The following is a 16,351-nucleotide window of genomic DNA, read 5'->3' as shown; positions in this document are numbered from 1 at the left end:
TTAAAACATTTGGATTTATGTCTGGTTACATCATTGACTATCTGTGGTTGCAGTCAAGTTACCTAATGATTTAACTTGCCCACGATTATGTAGAACCAGAATTCAGACTCCAGTCTCTCTGACCTAGTGTTCTATTTAATGGTGTCTATAATCTTAACCAGTAGGCTGAGTTGTCTCCCCTAATCTCTGACCTTTGTGATACTGTTTACCCTCCTGTGAAATGGGTATGTTATCTGGCCTCACTAGCACCCGGAGGGAGTCCACACAGTAAAGTACTTGAAATGGTTCAGTTAGAAGCAGCTGGTTTCAGCAAGCAGAGATGCGTATTTATAAGGCGATTTGGGATGATTTGAAGCAGAATTATTGTAAGAAGACTTTTTTGGCACTTTTAAAAGTGGTAACTTTTATAACCTGGATTTTTTAAATCATTTAATAATACCATCTTCAACTAGAAGACCAGAATCTTTATTCATTTTTTACCCAAAAATTTGAAAAGAAGTTTTATACTAATTACAGAATATATTTACTCCGCTTTTATCAAGGTAATGTATTTTTGTGGGAGGCAAGGGTAGGGAGAGAACTCTATTTCCCCATCCAAGACATAACTTATGTTCAAAGGGAAAACTAAATCTAAACCACCAAGCTGTTACCTTTGAAAACGATTAGTGGAGTCTATTGTGTTTTAACCAAACATTTTAGTTTAAAGGATTTTATATTAAAGGCAATTCAAATACTCCACAACTCAAAGATAATGTTGGAATCTGGTTTAAATAAAATAATAAAATCCAGAAAATCTACTGCAAGGCCTGGAACTCTGCACAGCAGGTTCCACAGCAGAGCAGGTTAAAATCGATGCTTTCACTTGTCAGTCTTAATTTGCTTTGGTCTCTTAGAAGGTAGAAGCATGCTGTTACTGAATGCAAGCCCTCCTACTCATTAGATTAAGGAGGGTTTTCATCCAGCTTTCTCAGAAGTACTAAATAAGTGAAGATTTCTATTCATTTTTAATTGTTTTGAAAAATATTGACTCTGTGCTCTGTGGTTCACTTAATATGCTTAATGTAAAATAAAGCTTATGCTTTGAATTTATGTTTCATTTAGTGCTGTGCAAGCATCTGCAGAACATCAGAAAAGACTTCAACAGTTCTTGGAGTTCAAAGAATAGCTCAGTAATATAAACTGTGTTCATTACACTGCTGATACAGCTACAGATGGGACAGTAAATGTTCAGCATTCTTGGATCAGAAGAAAATGGACTAATTAGATGCTTCCTTTGTCGTGGTGGTTGCTTTGAAAACTATACTTTAATGGGAGAAATCATGGAAAGAAATTCTCAACAGAATAACCGAAAACTGCCTTTTCTGTACCGATGGCTTTTTGTGTGTGTGGTATAATAAAATCTTTATTCAATTTTACAGAAGCCTCTCTGGCAGTAGAAATGTCTTTAGCTTCTATAGCTTAATAATAATAACTGGAAAATGTTTAGAATTTACTTTTGAGCTGAGTAGAACCAGTTCAGAAGGTAAAATAGATTGACTTGATTCGGTCTTCCTGATTGCTGTGAGTTTAACTCTCTGTGCACTAGAAATATGTAAACTTTTTAAGAGTGGTTTCTGCTTACTGAAGGATGAAATGGTAATAGTGGAGAAAAATTCACAGAAAAATTATTGTTTAAAGGACATATTTTGTTAATCTGGTAGGTTGTGTTTTTCTTTCCAGGGACAAATTAAATTTGCATGATTGTCCAAAAAAAAAGGTCTCAATTTACAGATGCTAACTCTCTATAAAGGAATGTGGAAAAATTCAGTTCTTAAGTTACAAGATCAAACATTCATATTTGATTTTTGAAAGACGATTGACTGACAACTATGAATTTGTTTTGTATCATGCTAGTAAACAATAAGTGTATGGGTATTTTCCCCAACTAGTTTTGCTTTCTTTTTCTGGAACAAAACATTAAGCGATTGCAGAGCTTTTTAAGTGAGAGAAGAAGTTTTGCAACAAAAACCAGGAAACTTTCCCTTTCCCCCCGCCCCCCCCTTCATCTTCATTAGATCAAATTATTTGGTGAAGCTCGTTTGGCCTTACAGAGGGAGCAGCCTTTGCTGTGTTAACTGGCTAATAAAAATATATTAGGAAAATCTTTACAACCAGAAACAACTTAGTCATCAAATAGCAAGTGAAACCAAAATGTCAGAGGGCTTACTGTACTTGGGAGTATGTTGTATGCCCCCAAAATGAGCAAAGTAATTTTACAATTTATTAGATCAGCTTCTTTGGAGATGGAAGATTGGAAATCCCACTGGTAGTATTCACTGGACTAGCGTTAGACTGAAATGCTCCCTTGTAATTCTTTCCCTATTATCTTTTCCTTCCACCCTTTCCCAGTTTTTTCTTTAAAGTCAGCACAGTATTGTATATGAATCTTTAATGTGGTATGTATGTCTGCCATTTGTCTGATTACTTGATGTATTATATCTTTATTCCTTTTATTTGTTGCCCCATCAACCAGCGCATGCCAAATTATAAATGAATCCTGCTGGCCTTTTGAGCGTCTTTAGGAGACAGTTCCTCAGTTGTCAAGTGTTTGGAGTATTTAGGCTAATTGCCATTGCTTTATTTTTTCTCATCTGAAGTGGAGTGATCTCTTTTTTGAATATGAAAATTGAATTTCGAATGTGGTAATTCCTTGGAGATGGCCAGAAGAGTGTGGCGAGGTTGACTGAAGACTGTTGAATTCCATGTTTTGGAGCCGTTGAGCTTTTTCTGTTGCACTGTCTGTGCTGTCCCTGGCTGAGGCATTTTGGGAGAAAAGGACTCTTAATCTTCTGCTTCCCTTAAAGAATTGTGGCACTTCACCCACTGGATCCTGGAGATTGACGAAGAGATGGTTCCTGTAAGCTTTCAGTGACTTGGGTAAAGTGTCTGGCCAGGCTTAGTTTTTTGCCATTTCTCATGCTTTGGGAAAAGGTACATGTGATGAGCAATGTGAAAATTTGAGAGGTGTTCATCCCTATTTTCTCTAAGGGAATGTGCTGTGTACAAAATACAGGTCACATAATGTCCGCCTGGTGGAGATTTGGAAACTCCGCCCAAATGTGGATTGTATTTAGTAGATAAGAGAGGTAGTTCCTTTTCCCCATTATGTGTTGATAACCTACACACCATCCGCTGAGGTAGGGTATTGCTCGGCCACCTGTTATTAAAGGGAGCTCCCTCTCCTGTGTACAAGGAGGAGGGTCTTAGAAAGGCTAAGAGGAGGGAAGCATTTCCTTTGATGAAGTCCTATCCTGCCTGTGAGCCCACAGGTGCTCTATGATATTGGCCTGAAAATTAGAGAGTGTTCTTTAAAAGTGTTTCTCTGTCAGTACAAAACATCGTTCTTTTCAGCACTTGCAATGTTTGCTTCACCTTATGGGGGGTATAAATTCAGGTAGCTTCTTTCCTGGGGAACTGGGAAACTGTCCTAGAATGAACCGTGTATATACCCTTGAGTAGATGTGTGTAAGCCACAATTTGTTACTTTGCTGGATTGTTCCTTGATAGTTGGTTTGTGTATCTTCCTGTAAATGTGGTAATCTATTTTATCCTTTTGTATATCACTGATACTGAATTGGGTAGAAAAATAAATCGACAGTTTTGCTAAATCGGACTGTTAAAATATGTGTATCCTTAAGGTCATTTATTTAATATCTGGTGTGTGTGTGTTCTTTTAGCCCTTTCAATCAAGCCTCAGTTGCGTACAAAACTTGAAAAGGTTTAACTTCTTTTTTTTTTTTTTATTTTTAATTTTTTTTTTTTCAACGTTTATTTATTTTTGGGACAGAGAGAGACAGAGCATGAACGGGCGAGGGGCAGAGAGAGAGGGAGACACAGAATCGGAAACAGGCTCCAGGCTCTGAGCCATCAGCCCAGAGCCTGACGCGGGGCTCGAACTCACACACCGCGAGATCGTGACCTGGCTGAAGTCGGACGCTTAACCGACTGCGCCACCCAGGTGCCCCGAAAAGGTTTAACTTCTTTTTTTTTTTTTTTTTTAATTTTTTTCAACGTTTTTATTTATTTTTGGGACAGAGAGAGACAGAGCATGAACGGGGGAGGGGCAGAGAGAGAGGGAGACACAGAATCGGAAACAGGCTCCAGGCTCCGAGCCATCAGCCAGAGCCCGACGCGGGGCTCGAACTCACGGACCGCGAGATCGTGACCTGGCTGAAGTCGGACGCTCAACCGACTGCGCCACCCAGGCGCCCCTAACTTCTTGATAAATTAGCTATTGCCCCTAACTGAACTAATTTGGTGGATCTCTGTGTTCAACGATAACCAAGGAACCTGAATTCTGAAGGTCTCTTTCTTCCTTGTCTTGGCTGCCTTTCTTCCAGAACTAAGCAAAGGATGTAGGTGCTGAAAGCCATCTCTTAATAGAATTTTCTTTTCTTGCCAGTATACTGTTTCTGAATGGCTCATATTCCCCAGGCTCACGGTTATGTCTGTCAACTTTACTTAAATTAGTCTCAGTCTGAACGTCACCTCGAGGTTGTTGAGGCACTACACTAAGGCCCTCAACTCCCTCTTATGCTCTCCCAACTGATAGTTCTCTTTCTTTAAAACCAAATAGCTTAAAACAAAGATGGCTTTAATTCCTCAGTTAATAATCCAGCTGTTATTTGCAAGCTGCTGACCACCGTTTTAAAATAGACAAAATTGTTCTTGTTTTAAGGGGTATAAGACAAGGTAGGACAAGCACATAGGCCTGTAGTTCTCAGTCATGGTCCTAAGCAACCTTGGCAGTTGCTGCACTGATGTGCAGGTTGATCCAGAGCTAGCTAATCATTCAAAAACATTCACTGAATGTCTGTTACAGTCCAGCTATTGGAAACAAATTGAACTGTGAACAAGACAGTTCTTGCTTGCCCTTGAGAAGTTTATAATCTAATGCAGTGGCATTTGAAACTTGGAATCAGAAACATGAGCCTCTCAGAGAGTGCTTATTAGAGGTGTAGAGTCCAGGCTCCACTTTGGTACAGATGATGCCTGTGCGCTGGTTCCCAAGAGATGTAGTTTGTAACAAATTCTAAGCAGTGGTCTGAGAATCACACTGTGAGAAGGGTTTATTTTAGATCAGGAGTTCTCAAACTTAGCATACGTCGGAATCCCTTGGAAAGCTTGTTAAAACAGATGGCTAGGCCCCACCTCCAGAGTTTCTGATTCAGTAAGTTTGGGGTGGGGCCCAAGAGTTTGTATTTCTGGCAAGGGTCAGGTGGTGCCGATGCTGCTAGTTAGGAGACCTCACTTTGAGAACCATGGCCCTAGTGGATGGTCTTCTATGTGGTGCTCTCAGATGAGTGTCTGAAGCATGTGAACCATCATTTGCTATAAGGCATACTTCTGATGCACTTATTGGAAAGCGTGAAGAATATGGTTAGACCCCAAAGGCTGAGAAATAGGTGTTCATATACTTACTTTGAAATTGCAGCAAGTGATAGAACATGAACTGCCCTTCCATGTCATTATATACTCATGTTCATGTTCCCTTTGCCTGGGTTTGTGTCTTGGCATACTTCCTGGTCTTCAGGATGAGCTTAGCCTTTCTACATACTCCCAGATAGAATTCAATGTGTTTTTTTCAACGTGTTGTCATTCCCTCTTTGTACTTATCACATTGATTTGTAATTTAACTGATTATAATATGTATCTCCTTTTAGACTATGAGCTCTCTCTCTTTCCAGGATTCCAGTTACACTTTCTTAATATACCATATGTGTCTTAACTCGTCTTCTCTATTTTAATATTTTTGACTTTCTATGCTTTATTTTGGATAGTTTCTTCTGACCTATCATTTTCTTCCAGTAAGTCTAATCAGCGGTTAAATTGATCTGTGAACCCATGGAGACTATGTGCTCCACTAACCATGGTTTCCCAATAAATAAATGAAAGTTAGTAGTCCTTTCTGTGGTTACTTTAGTTTTCATCTTTAGCAGAGCTTTGTCTACAAAGTCTGAAATCTAGAGCGTTTTTTTGTTGGTAAGTTTTGTGACAAAATTTATTTGGCAGCAAAACCTGACCTGATGTGAGGCTCTTTGTAGACTTAATTTATTCCACATAGTGAGACTATGCTTACGTTTGCTGTAGTATGTTTGCTTATGAGGTGCTGTCCCAGACCCCATGAGAGTGTTATGTAATACACATCGTGATTACCTAACACCTGAAAAACTGTATTCTGAAACATCTGGCCTTGGGCATTTAAGACAAGGTGTTGTAGCATTTTTGTAAAATGCTGTTAATTCTTCCATTCACTCATCCAGCATTCACTCACTGCCTATGTATACCAGACCCTGTGATAGGCTCTGATCGTACAAGGTCATAGACCTTGTCCTCAAAGGGTTCTCCACCCTGTGTGAGAGAAGTAAATGGAGGCAACGCATGTTCCCACAGAACCTTTCCCTATTTATTTACAAAATTGACGTGTCCTGGGGCGCCCGGGCGGCTCAGTCAGTTAAGCCTCCAACTTCAGCTCATGTCATGATCTCATGGTTCATGAGTTTGAGCCCCTCATTGGGCCCTGTGCTGTCAGTGCAGAGCCTGCTTCAGATCTTCTGTCTCCCTCTCTCTCTGCCCTTCCCCTGCTCATGCTCTTTCAGAAATAAACATTAAAAACAAAAGACAAAAGAAGTCAAAATTGATCTGTCTTGCTGTTGCTGTTTGCTGATTGAACATCTATTCTGGCCCTAGCCTACTCCAAGCAATAGCTGTTGCTTGCATTTGTGCCCACTTCCTTTACGGACCCTTTCAGCACTAAATGCAGCATCTCCTTAGGTGTCCTGGTGCTAGCTTGCTTTGTCACTTGTATTATTTTGCAGGAGCTGTGTGACTCTGCCTTGCTCTCAACTTCTCATGTTCTCTCTGCACACATGTCTTATCAGATTCTGTTGAGTGTGCCTTGCAAGTGATCCTGGTGGTAAAGCAGTCCTGGAAGATCTATGGGATGTTCCCTGGCAGGCAAACATTAAAAGGTGACCTCTAAATCACAGACCTTTACCTTGACAGTCTTTTAAAGATACGTGGACTCTTTTTCTTTTTTTCAATATTTATTTTTGAGAAAGAGCATGAGCGGGGGAGGGGCAGAGAGCGAGGGAGACACAGAATCCGAAGCAGGCTCCAGGCTCTGAGCTGTCAGCACAAAGCCTGACGCGGGACTCAAACCCACAAACTGCGTTTATGACATGAACCAAAGTCAGACGCTTAGCTGAGCCACCTAGGTGCCCCCAAATTTAAACTATTTTAAAAACTTATTTGTTTTAGAAGATAGAGAGCAAGCAGGGGAGGGGCAGAGAGAGAGGGAGAGAGAGAGAGCCCCAAGCTGGCTCCATGCTGACAGCACAGAGCCCAACGCAGGGCTTGATCCCACAACTGCGAGATCATGACCTGAGCTGAGATCAAGAGCTGGTCGCTTAACAGACTGAGCCACCCAGGTATCCCCGGAAATAAAAATTTCAACTATACTGACATCCCACTACTCACCCATCAGAAGGGCTTAAAAAAAAAAGAAAAAAGACAATGACAGGTGTTGATGAGGATGTGGAGCAACTAAAACTCCCATAGACTTGCTGGAAGGAGTGAACAAATGGGCAGTAACTACTAAAGCTAAGCATATGCCTACCCCAGAATCTACCAGTTCCACTAATTGGTATTAGTGCATATCCCAAGATATGTAAGAGAGATTAGTGCATCTCCCCCTCCAAAATTCATTTACTAAGGATGCTTGTAGGAGTCTTAGGATTTTTCACAGTAGCCCCAGATTGGAGACAACTCAAATGTCCATCACTACAGTAGAATGGATAAATGTGCTGTACTTTCACAATACAATTTTAGAGAGCAATCAAAAGAATGAACTACTGCTGTGTTAAACAATGTGAGTGAAGTTCATAGACATAATATTAAGCAAAAGAAGCCAGACAGAAAGGAATATATACTGTGATTATATTTATATACATTTCAAGCACAGCGCCCTATGTTTTCACCCTATGAATAATGGGGAGAGGGGCGGTATATTGACTTGGGAGAGTCGTGAGCAATCCTGAAGTGCTGGAAATGTTCTCTATCTTGATTTGGGTTATGTGGGTGTATACATATGGAAATTCAATGAACTATATAAGATTTCTGTCCTTTATGTATGTTACACTTGAATTAAAAAATATTATGAATTAAAAATATGAATTTAAAAAATATCCATTATAATGGACAGAACCACTTACAAGGAGGGATAGACCAGTCCACAGTATAACAAGGTATTTTACATACCTCTCTTAGTGACTGATAGGACAAGTGGGTTTTAGAAATCAGTAAGGATGTAGAATATTTAAATGACATGATCAGCAAATCTGACCCAATGGACACATAGGGAACATGGCACCTAACAACTGAAGAACACACATTCTCTTCAAGCTTACACTGAACATTTACAAAGCTGGCCATATGTGGGTCCATAAAGCAAGTCTCAACAAATTTCAAAGGATTAAAATCATTTAGAGTATGTTGGCCATAGGACAATTAAGGTAGAGATCAGTTAAAAGTGATAATTAGAACACTCCATATGTTTGGAAAGTAAGAACTACACTTTTAAATAGCCCACAGGTCAAAGAAGAAACCACATGGGTGGGAAAAATTATTTTAAATGGGCAATAATAAAAATACATATTGAACTTATGAGATACAGCTAATGCTATGCTTGGAGGGAAACGTATACCCTTAAATGCATATAGCAGAAAAGAAGAAAGACTGAAATGAGTGAGTTAAGTACCATCTCAAGAAGCTAGAAAGTGAACTTAATCACGTTAGTCTTTACCATTCCTATACCTTTTCAGTGCATGTGTGGAAATGTATTATAATTTCCAATTCACTAGCTCTCACTGGAAACTGAAATCTGTGAGTTCCTTGGGTTCAGGGGTGATATCTCATTTTTTATAACCCCAGTGCCTATATTAAGTGCCTGGCATGTGGTTGATACTTGTTTGAACTGAACTGGGTTCATCATCAGTGCCTTTGGGCTTAGAGTCTCAGACTCAAGCACTTGCAAAAGCCAGACAGGTGATGTGATGAGCGAGGCAGACCAGAGAGCACGCGCCCCATCTGGAGGGAGGACCGCGGCTGCTTGGCCCTAGTTGGTTGTCGCTGTGGGAGAATGTTGGCCTGAGAGGACTAGATCTCTCCATTTGTTGTTTATAAGAAGGCAGAAATTCAGATTTTGATGTGAAATCTCCATTTTTAAAGTGCTGGAAACTAATTTAAAAAATTGGGCAAGTGCCAAACCAAACGACATGGCCCTTTGGCTGCCAGTTTTCAACCTCTGTTTTATTTCACACCTTAAACAGTAGGAATGTGTTTCATGTCTAAATGTCCCAGCCCACAGACTCTTAAGTAGCCTCTTCCATCAAGTGTATTTCTGACTGAACAGAAGGGACATGGCGGCTTCCTAATTGGATTTCTGGGTCATATCTGTAAGAAGTTTGCAGGGTTCTTTAAAGCCTTCTTTGTAGTTGGCTGTTTACCCCAGCTGAATCAGACGTGTATTCATTCCCAAAGACTTTTTTTCCCTCCTTTTGTTGTAATATTCTTAATGATGCATTCTGACTTTTTCACTCTGTTTTCTACACATTTGTCACCACTTCTGCTTTTGGATCTTCATGCTGGAAAATCTGAGGCTTACATGGAAGATTGATTTTTAATGCCCCTTGCGTTGTTTTTCAGCTGTAACATTTGCATGCAATTATGACATTTTAAAAATAGGAGACCACGGGGTTTGAAAAAAAGATTCTTCTGGGCAGATGAGCAAATGGAAAGGCCGGCCTTTAATTTTGTTAACATCCCAATTACATCGTGGTAACCCTTGTGACGATTTCTGTCCCTTGTAATGCAACACCTGGTTTTTGTTCCAGGGACAGGGACCAAGCCTCGCTGACTCAACCCTTGCTCAATCATGAAAGAGTTGGCTGGAAAGCTCTGGTTTTCCACTGACCAGCAGAGGTCACTATTTCAAAGTTGTTAAAGGAGAGATGTCTGCAGTCCACACCACTTCTCATTTGTTTAGGGGGGAGATTTTATTCATAGTACTGGTGGAGATTTATTTTTTTCTGTATTTTCTAAATGTTCTTTTAAAATCGATTGTTTTAGTATCTTACATTTGAAAGTGCTGATGGCTTGAGTGGGATCCTGTAGATAGATGCTCATAGAGCAATAACTGCTACCATTTATTGAGCACCTGCTGGGTGCTGGACAACAGGTTCCGTACTCCATACACATTATCCTTAATAGCCATTTATCTGTCAGGGTTATGTTGTTTACCTCAGTTTTCTAGGAGAGGAGGCTGAGGCGAGAAATGACACGATTTGCCCAAGGACACACAACTCATAGAGATGGGATTCAGATGCATGGAGATCTGTCTTCAAAGCCAGGCTCTTAATTTTCTTGGGAGCTGTACTTCCCACCCCACCCCTCCACTCCCCCCCGCCCCAGGAAGGAATATGTTATCATCTTGAAGAAACAATCCCCAAGAATGTGTGAGAGGAGTATGTATTTTTGAAGCAAAACCTTAGAAATAGCTTGCTATTTTTCCTTTGCAAATTTCAGCCTGTGATTTTCTTGCAGAATCTAGACTTTACTCCTTGTCTTCTTTGAAACGGAACTGTGATGCTCTGTCAGGCTTTGCTCCTTCTCCTCGTGAAAATGGAACATTGTCTCCAAATATGTCTCAAGCTTAAGACTTATTTAGTTGAATCAAGTTTAGTAAAGAGAATTCTTATTTCAATGTACAAGTCCAGTGGAAAACCTCCTAACTTTGGACAGAAGTACTGTTTGTGAATGAAAAGATAAATCTGTTTTAGTGGACTTTTATTTATTCGTGTTTTAAAACATGAATAAGTCACCAGGATTTTCCACAAAGCTAGACAGTTATGAGAGGACAGCTGTGTCCATCACCAGATAATGAGTGGTCAGTTTGCCCCGCCTCGTTCTCACTGAAGAGGTCATGTGAGAACAGTAAGAAAAGCTTTGTATCTTTTGGGCTGCTATAAAAGGACACTGGGTTCTGGAGTCAGCCTTACAAATTGGCCTGGTATACTGAAGTCCATCATTCTTATTTCAAAAATTGTAATGTTTTTGTGGTTGCTATTAACTATGATAATAATAACAATTATTGTTATTATTAGGACAGAAGACCATATTACCCTTTTAGATCTTCTTAAATAATAAGATGGAACTGGCTTATTCTCTTTGTCAGCAAATATTAGACACGTTTTCATACGGATAGCAAGTAGCTCAGAGTAGGCAAACTGAGGCTGTAGCTGGAGGAGATAGGCAATGAAGATAAACCAACGTCACGTGATGGTGAGTATTCTGAAAAGCAAGTAGATAAAGCAAGTAGGTAGTAACCAGCAGAGTGCGTCCATTTTAGGTGGGGAGGTCAGGGAAGGCCTTCCTGGTAAAGTGATGTTTGGCCAGATAACTGGGAGAAAAGTCCCAGAAAGCAGGACCCCAATACCAGAGTGCGCTTGATAAGTTCAAGGGATAGCAAAGAGGGCAGAGTGGCTGGGCACAGTGGGGGGTGGCAGAGGTGAGGTCAGCGACATAGGAGAGGACCAATCCATGTCCGGACTGGTAGGCTACAATAAGGACTTTGCTTTTACTCTGAGTCAGAGGCAACCATTGGAAAGTTCTGAGCAAAGGAGTAACTTGGGCCCACTTATGTTTTTTCAAAATTCAGTCTGTTCTGTGGAAAGTAGACTGGGGAGAGGGGGTGGCTGGTAAGAATGAAAGCAGGGAGACTACTTAAGAGGCTACTATATTGTCTGGTTCTGTTTCCTGACAAATACAGTGATGTGCTGAAAGCCAACTAAAGTTTTTATGGGAGAGCAGTTGCCCAGTAATGAGAGTGAGGAAGGGGTATAACTTAGTGGCCTGGTAATTGCGGCAACGTGGCTTCCAGAAACCACCATTAAGGATGAGGGATGCCTTGGGCCACCCAGGGGAAGTTCCAAAGTTGAAAACTGCAACTTCCAAATGCTTGACCTCTCCCTTCCCTTCCATCTCTGTCGCCCCCATCACCCGGGCCTGTCAGGTTAACTTCCTAAATAAAGCTGCATTTAGCCACTTCTGTCCATGCCCACCAACCCTGGCCACCTGAGTCCAGGCTCCCCAGCATTGCTCTTTGGGACTAGGCCTGATGATCCTGACAGCATCTGCACTTGCCTCTTTCTCAATCCACTTTCTACACAACAGGTAGAATGGTATTTTCAGAACAGGTCTGATTATGTCAGTCTCCAGCCTAAAATTCTTCATCAATTTTGGATCCAGCCCTTTCCCTTCCCTGGCCTCATCTGGGGCCTCCCCTCCCCTCACTCACTGGCTTCCATTCACACTGCCCTTCTTTTGCTGCCTGGAAGGGATCTTCGTTCCTCTCATCTCAGGGCTTTTTGCACATGCTCGGCCATCTGCTGGAAAGCTCTTCCTCAGCTCTGAGACCAGCGACTTTGTTTCCTCCAAGATTCCATCTGAATCATCACCTCCTCAGGGAAGCCTTCTGTGACCCTTTAGACTTCATCAAGCCCCCAACACCCCTGCCTACTTCACAGCCTCTCATCACATGGGGCATTTCTCCTTCAGGACCTTATATCTTTGTTCAGTTGTATGATTCACGTACGTGCATGGATTTGTATGATTAGTTGAATACTTTCTGTCCACTACCAGTTGGAAGCTCCATGAGTCTCTGGCTCCTTAGAACAGATCCTGGGCATGGTAGGTGCTCAGTCAATATTGTTGGATCAAGATGGATGGGAATGTGCATACACTACCTCTGATCTCTCAGAATGAGTTTCTGGAGGGTCTTCACATCCTTTGGCAACTCCGTAATTCACCCTATTAACTTATGCATCTATTCAACCATAATTCACTGAGTGTGCATGGACACCAGGCACATACCAGGTGCTCAGTACCAGGGCTAGAGTGGCACATAGAACAATTCCTGCCCCCAAAGAGCTGGGGACACTCAGAAGGCTTTCAGCCAGGAGAGCAACATGGTGGGATTAGTAATTTAGAAAGACCACTCTGGCTGCAGGGAGGAGGTTGGATTGCAGAGGCCAGGCAGGAGACCCAGATGGGAAGCTGGTCCAGTGATACAGACTAGAGATGATGAGGCCTGGTGAAGGCCACAGTGTGGAGATGGAGAGAAGGAGCACTTACAGGAAGTACACGGGAGGTAGGAATTACAGGCCTTGGAGTCTAGATGTGGGTGGAGGGAGAGAAGGAGCCTGGGATAACCCCTAGGATCCCAGCTTGATGGTGCCATCATTCATGTAAGAGAAAACAGGAGGAGAGGAGAAAGGAGAAGGAGGGGGTGGGGAGAAACTTGACTTCTCAAGCCATTTATCAGTTTCTATTTGTAGAGAGAGTTTGATGAGCTTAAGGCGTCATTTAGAAGAGACTCCACTTTTAGGAATAACCAACTTGACTCTGTTTTTAATTTACATACAGTAAAATTCACTGTGTACAGATCTAAGGGCTTTGATAAATGCATAGAGTCGTGTAAAACACTGCCACAATCAAGATACAGAACAGTTCTATCGTGGCCCTTCCTCCCCCAAATTGCCTCATTTCTTGTAGTCAGATCTTTTCTAACCCTTAACTCCTGGAAATTGTTGATCTGTTCTTTATAATTTTGCCTTTTCCAGAATGTTACATCAATGGAATCATACAGTATGTAGTTTTTTGAGTCTGGCTTCTTTTTTTTTTTTTTTAAGGTTTATTTATTCATTTTGAGAGTGTGGGGCGGGGAATGAGTGGGGGAGAGGCAGAGAGAGGGAGGAGAGAGAGAGAGAATCCCAAGCAGGCTCCTCACTGTCAGTGCAGAGACTGATGCAGGGCTGGAACTCATGAACCGTGAGTCTGGATCATGACCTGAGCCAAAATCAGGAGTCAGATTTAACCTACTGAGCCACCCTAGGCACCCTGAGTCTGGCTTCTTTTACTCAGCACGATACATCTGATTCATCCATGTTGTTATGTATGTCAATAATCAACTTTATGTTACTGTTGAATAGTATTTCATTCTGTGCATTTACCATGGTTTATCTGCTCTGCAGTTGAGGAACATTTGGTTTTCTATTTTTGAGGATTACAAACAATGTTCCTAAAAAACCTTTGTGTACAGGTTTTTGTGTAAACCTAGATTTTCATTTCATACCGGGAAGGAGGTTGCTGGCTTGTATGAGTTGTATGGCAAGTATTATGTTTAACTTTGTAAGAAAATATCAAACTTTTCCAAAGTGGTTGTGCCTTTTTGCATTTCTACCAGCAATTTATGTGAGTTTCACTTGCTTCACATCCTTGCCAGCATTTGATATTTTTAAAATTTTATTTTTAAATTTAAAATTATAACCATTCTAATAGATGTGTAATGGTATTGCAGTGTGTTTATCATTTGCATTCCCTCATGACTAATGATGATGAACATCTTTTTATGTACTTATTTTGCATATTTTCTTTGGTGAAGTATCTGTTCAGATCTTTTGCCCATTTAAAACCGTTGGTTGTTTTCTTTTTCTTAAGTTGTAAGAGTTCTTCAGAAATTCTGAATGCAAGTCATTAGTTGGATATATGATTTGCAAATATTTTCTCCCTGTTTGTGGCTTGTCCTTTCATTCTCTTAATAGTGGCTTTTGAAGAGCAAAAATTTTAATTTTTTATCAAGTCCAATTTAACATTTTTTTTCTTTATGGATTGTGCTTTTGGCATCATATCTAATTACTCTTCACCTAATCTGAAGTCACAAGTATTTTCTTCTCTGTTTTCTTCCAGAAGTTGCAGCTTTGCATTTTGATCCATTTTGAGTTAATTTTTTATAGCGTGTGATGTATAGGCTGAGGTTTTTTTTTTTTTTTTTGTATATGTATATTCAGGTGCTCCAGCACTATTTGTTGAAAGACTGTCCTTTCTCCACTCAATTGTTTTGTACTTTTGACAAAATCTCTTCGCCATATGTGGGTTCCATAGAATATGGAATATCTGTTCCATTAATCTATGTGAACATCCTTTTGCCAGTATCACACTGCCTTGATTTTTTAAAATATAATTTATTGTCACACTGTCTTGATTATTATAGCTTTATGTTGAGTTTTAAAATCAGGTAGTGAGTCCTTCATCTTTTTCTTTTTCATAACTGTGGCCATTCTAATTCCTTTGGCTTTCCAAATAGGTTTTTCAAACCAGCTTGTTGCTTTCTATTAAAAACAACAACAACAACAACAACAAACTCCTGCTGGCATTTTGATTGAAGTTGTGCTGAATTTATAGATTAATCTGGGGAGAATGGACATCTTAATAATATTTAATCTTCCAAATGATGAATAAAGTATACCTCTTTTGTTTACTTAGATCTACTTTGATTTCTTTAATCAGAGTTTTGTAGTTTTCAGCATATATATTCTGCACTTATTTGTTAGATTTATATCTAACTATATCTTTTTAAAAAATTTTTTTTACTGTTTACTTATTTTTGAAGGAGAGAGAGACAGAGCATGAGCCTGTAAGGGGCAGACACACACACACACACACACACACACACACACACACACAGAATCTGAAGTATGCTCCAGGCTCTGAGCTGTCAGCACAGAGCCTGACGCAGGGCTTGAACTCACCAACTGAGATCATGACCTGAGCCAAAGCTGGACGCTCAACCAACTGAGGTTTTTTTTTTTTTTTTTTTTTTTTTTTTTTTTTTTTTTTTTTTTTTTTTTTTGGTCCATTGAGGCATTTTATTTGCATGTATGTATTCCATCCCTAGAAAAAAAATCCCAGGATTTTTTCCCCCTCCTGTGTGTTTTCATCTTGCTTCTTCATGGTTCATGATGCCAGCTGAGGTTGTCAGTACAATGAAACCAAGCTGGTGACACGGGAACAGATTATTCTGCCATTTTTCTAGATCTTTAAGTTGTACAGCAAACCTGGGGCTGATCACTCCACACTTGTTTAACCTGCCTGTGAGGTTCACAACAATTTTCCCAGCTCTGTGATCATCAGTGATTTCCAATTTGCCAATGTAACCGTGCTCCATCATCACAGTTAGAAACCGGATGATGACTTTGGAGCATGGCCTAATAAGGCCCTGGTGTTTGTCTCTCCTGTCACGTTAATGCTCTTGAGAGCATCTGCCAGGATGTTCATGCGCACTGTTATGGTGACATCGGAAGGTGGGGAAAAGAGAATGGGCAAAATTAAAAAAAAATTTCTAGTGGTTTATTGCTAGTATATATAAACGTGATGGATTTTTCTATATTAACCTTGTATCCTGCAACCTTGATAA

The 16,351-nt window shown here is 40.4% G+C and overlaps 1 protein-coding gene and 1 pseudogene across 1 annotated transcript in view; one reads left to right on the top strand and one right to left on the bottom strand.

Moving 5' to 3' along the window:
- Positions 1 to 1,914, top strand: part of NDC1 (NDC1 transmembrane nucleoporin) — a 44,991-nt gene extending 43,077 nt beyond the window's left edge. The window contains exon 18 of the mRNA XM_030325617.2: positions 1,102 to 1,914. Coding sequence (XP_030181477.1) covers positions 1,102 to 1,165 — 64 coding nt within the window. The 3' untranslated portion in view covers positions 1,166 to 1,914. The remainder of the gene's footprint in view (positions 1 to 1,101) is intronic.
- A 4,395-nt stretch (positions 1,915 to 6,309) lies between these two features.
- Positions 6,310 to 16,212, bottom strand: LOC115519715 (annotated as a pseudogene).
- Positions 16,213 to 16,351: the final 139 nt, after the last annotated feature.

This window comes from Lynx canadensis, chromosome C1 (genome assembly GCF_007474595.2).
Source record: "Lynx canadensis isolate LIC74 chromosome C1, mLynCan4.pri.v2, whole genome shotgun sequence".
Taxonomy (NCBI): domain Eukaryota; kingdom Metazoa; phylum Chordata; class Mammalia; order Carnivora; family Felidae; genus Lynx; species Lynx canadensis.
Note: the sequence above shows the minus strand (reverse complement) of the source record. Positions and strands in the feature narration are given on the sequence as shown.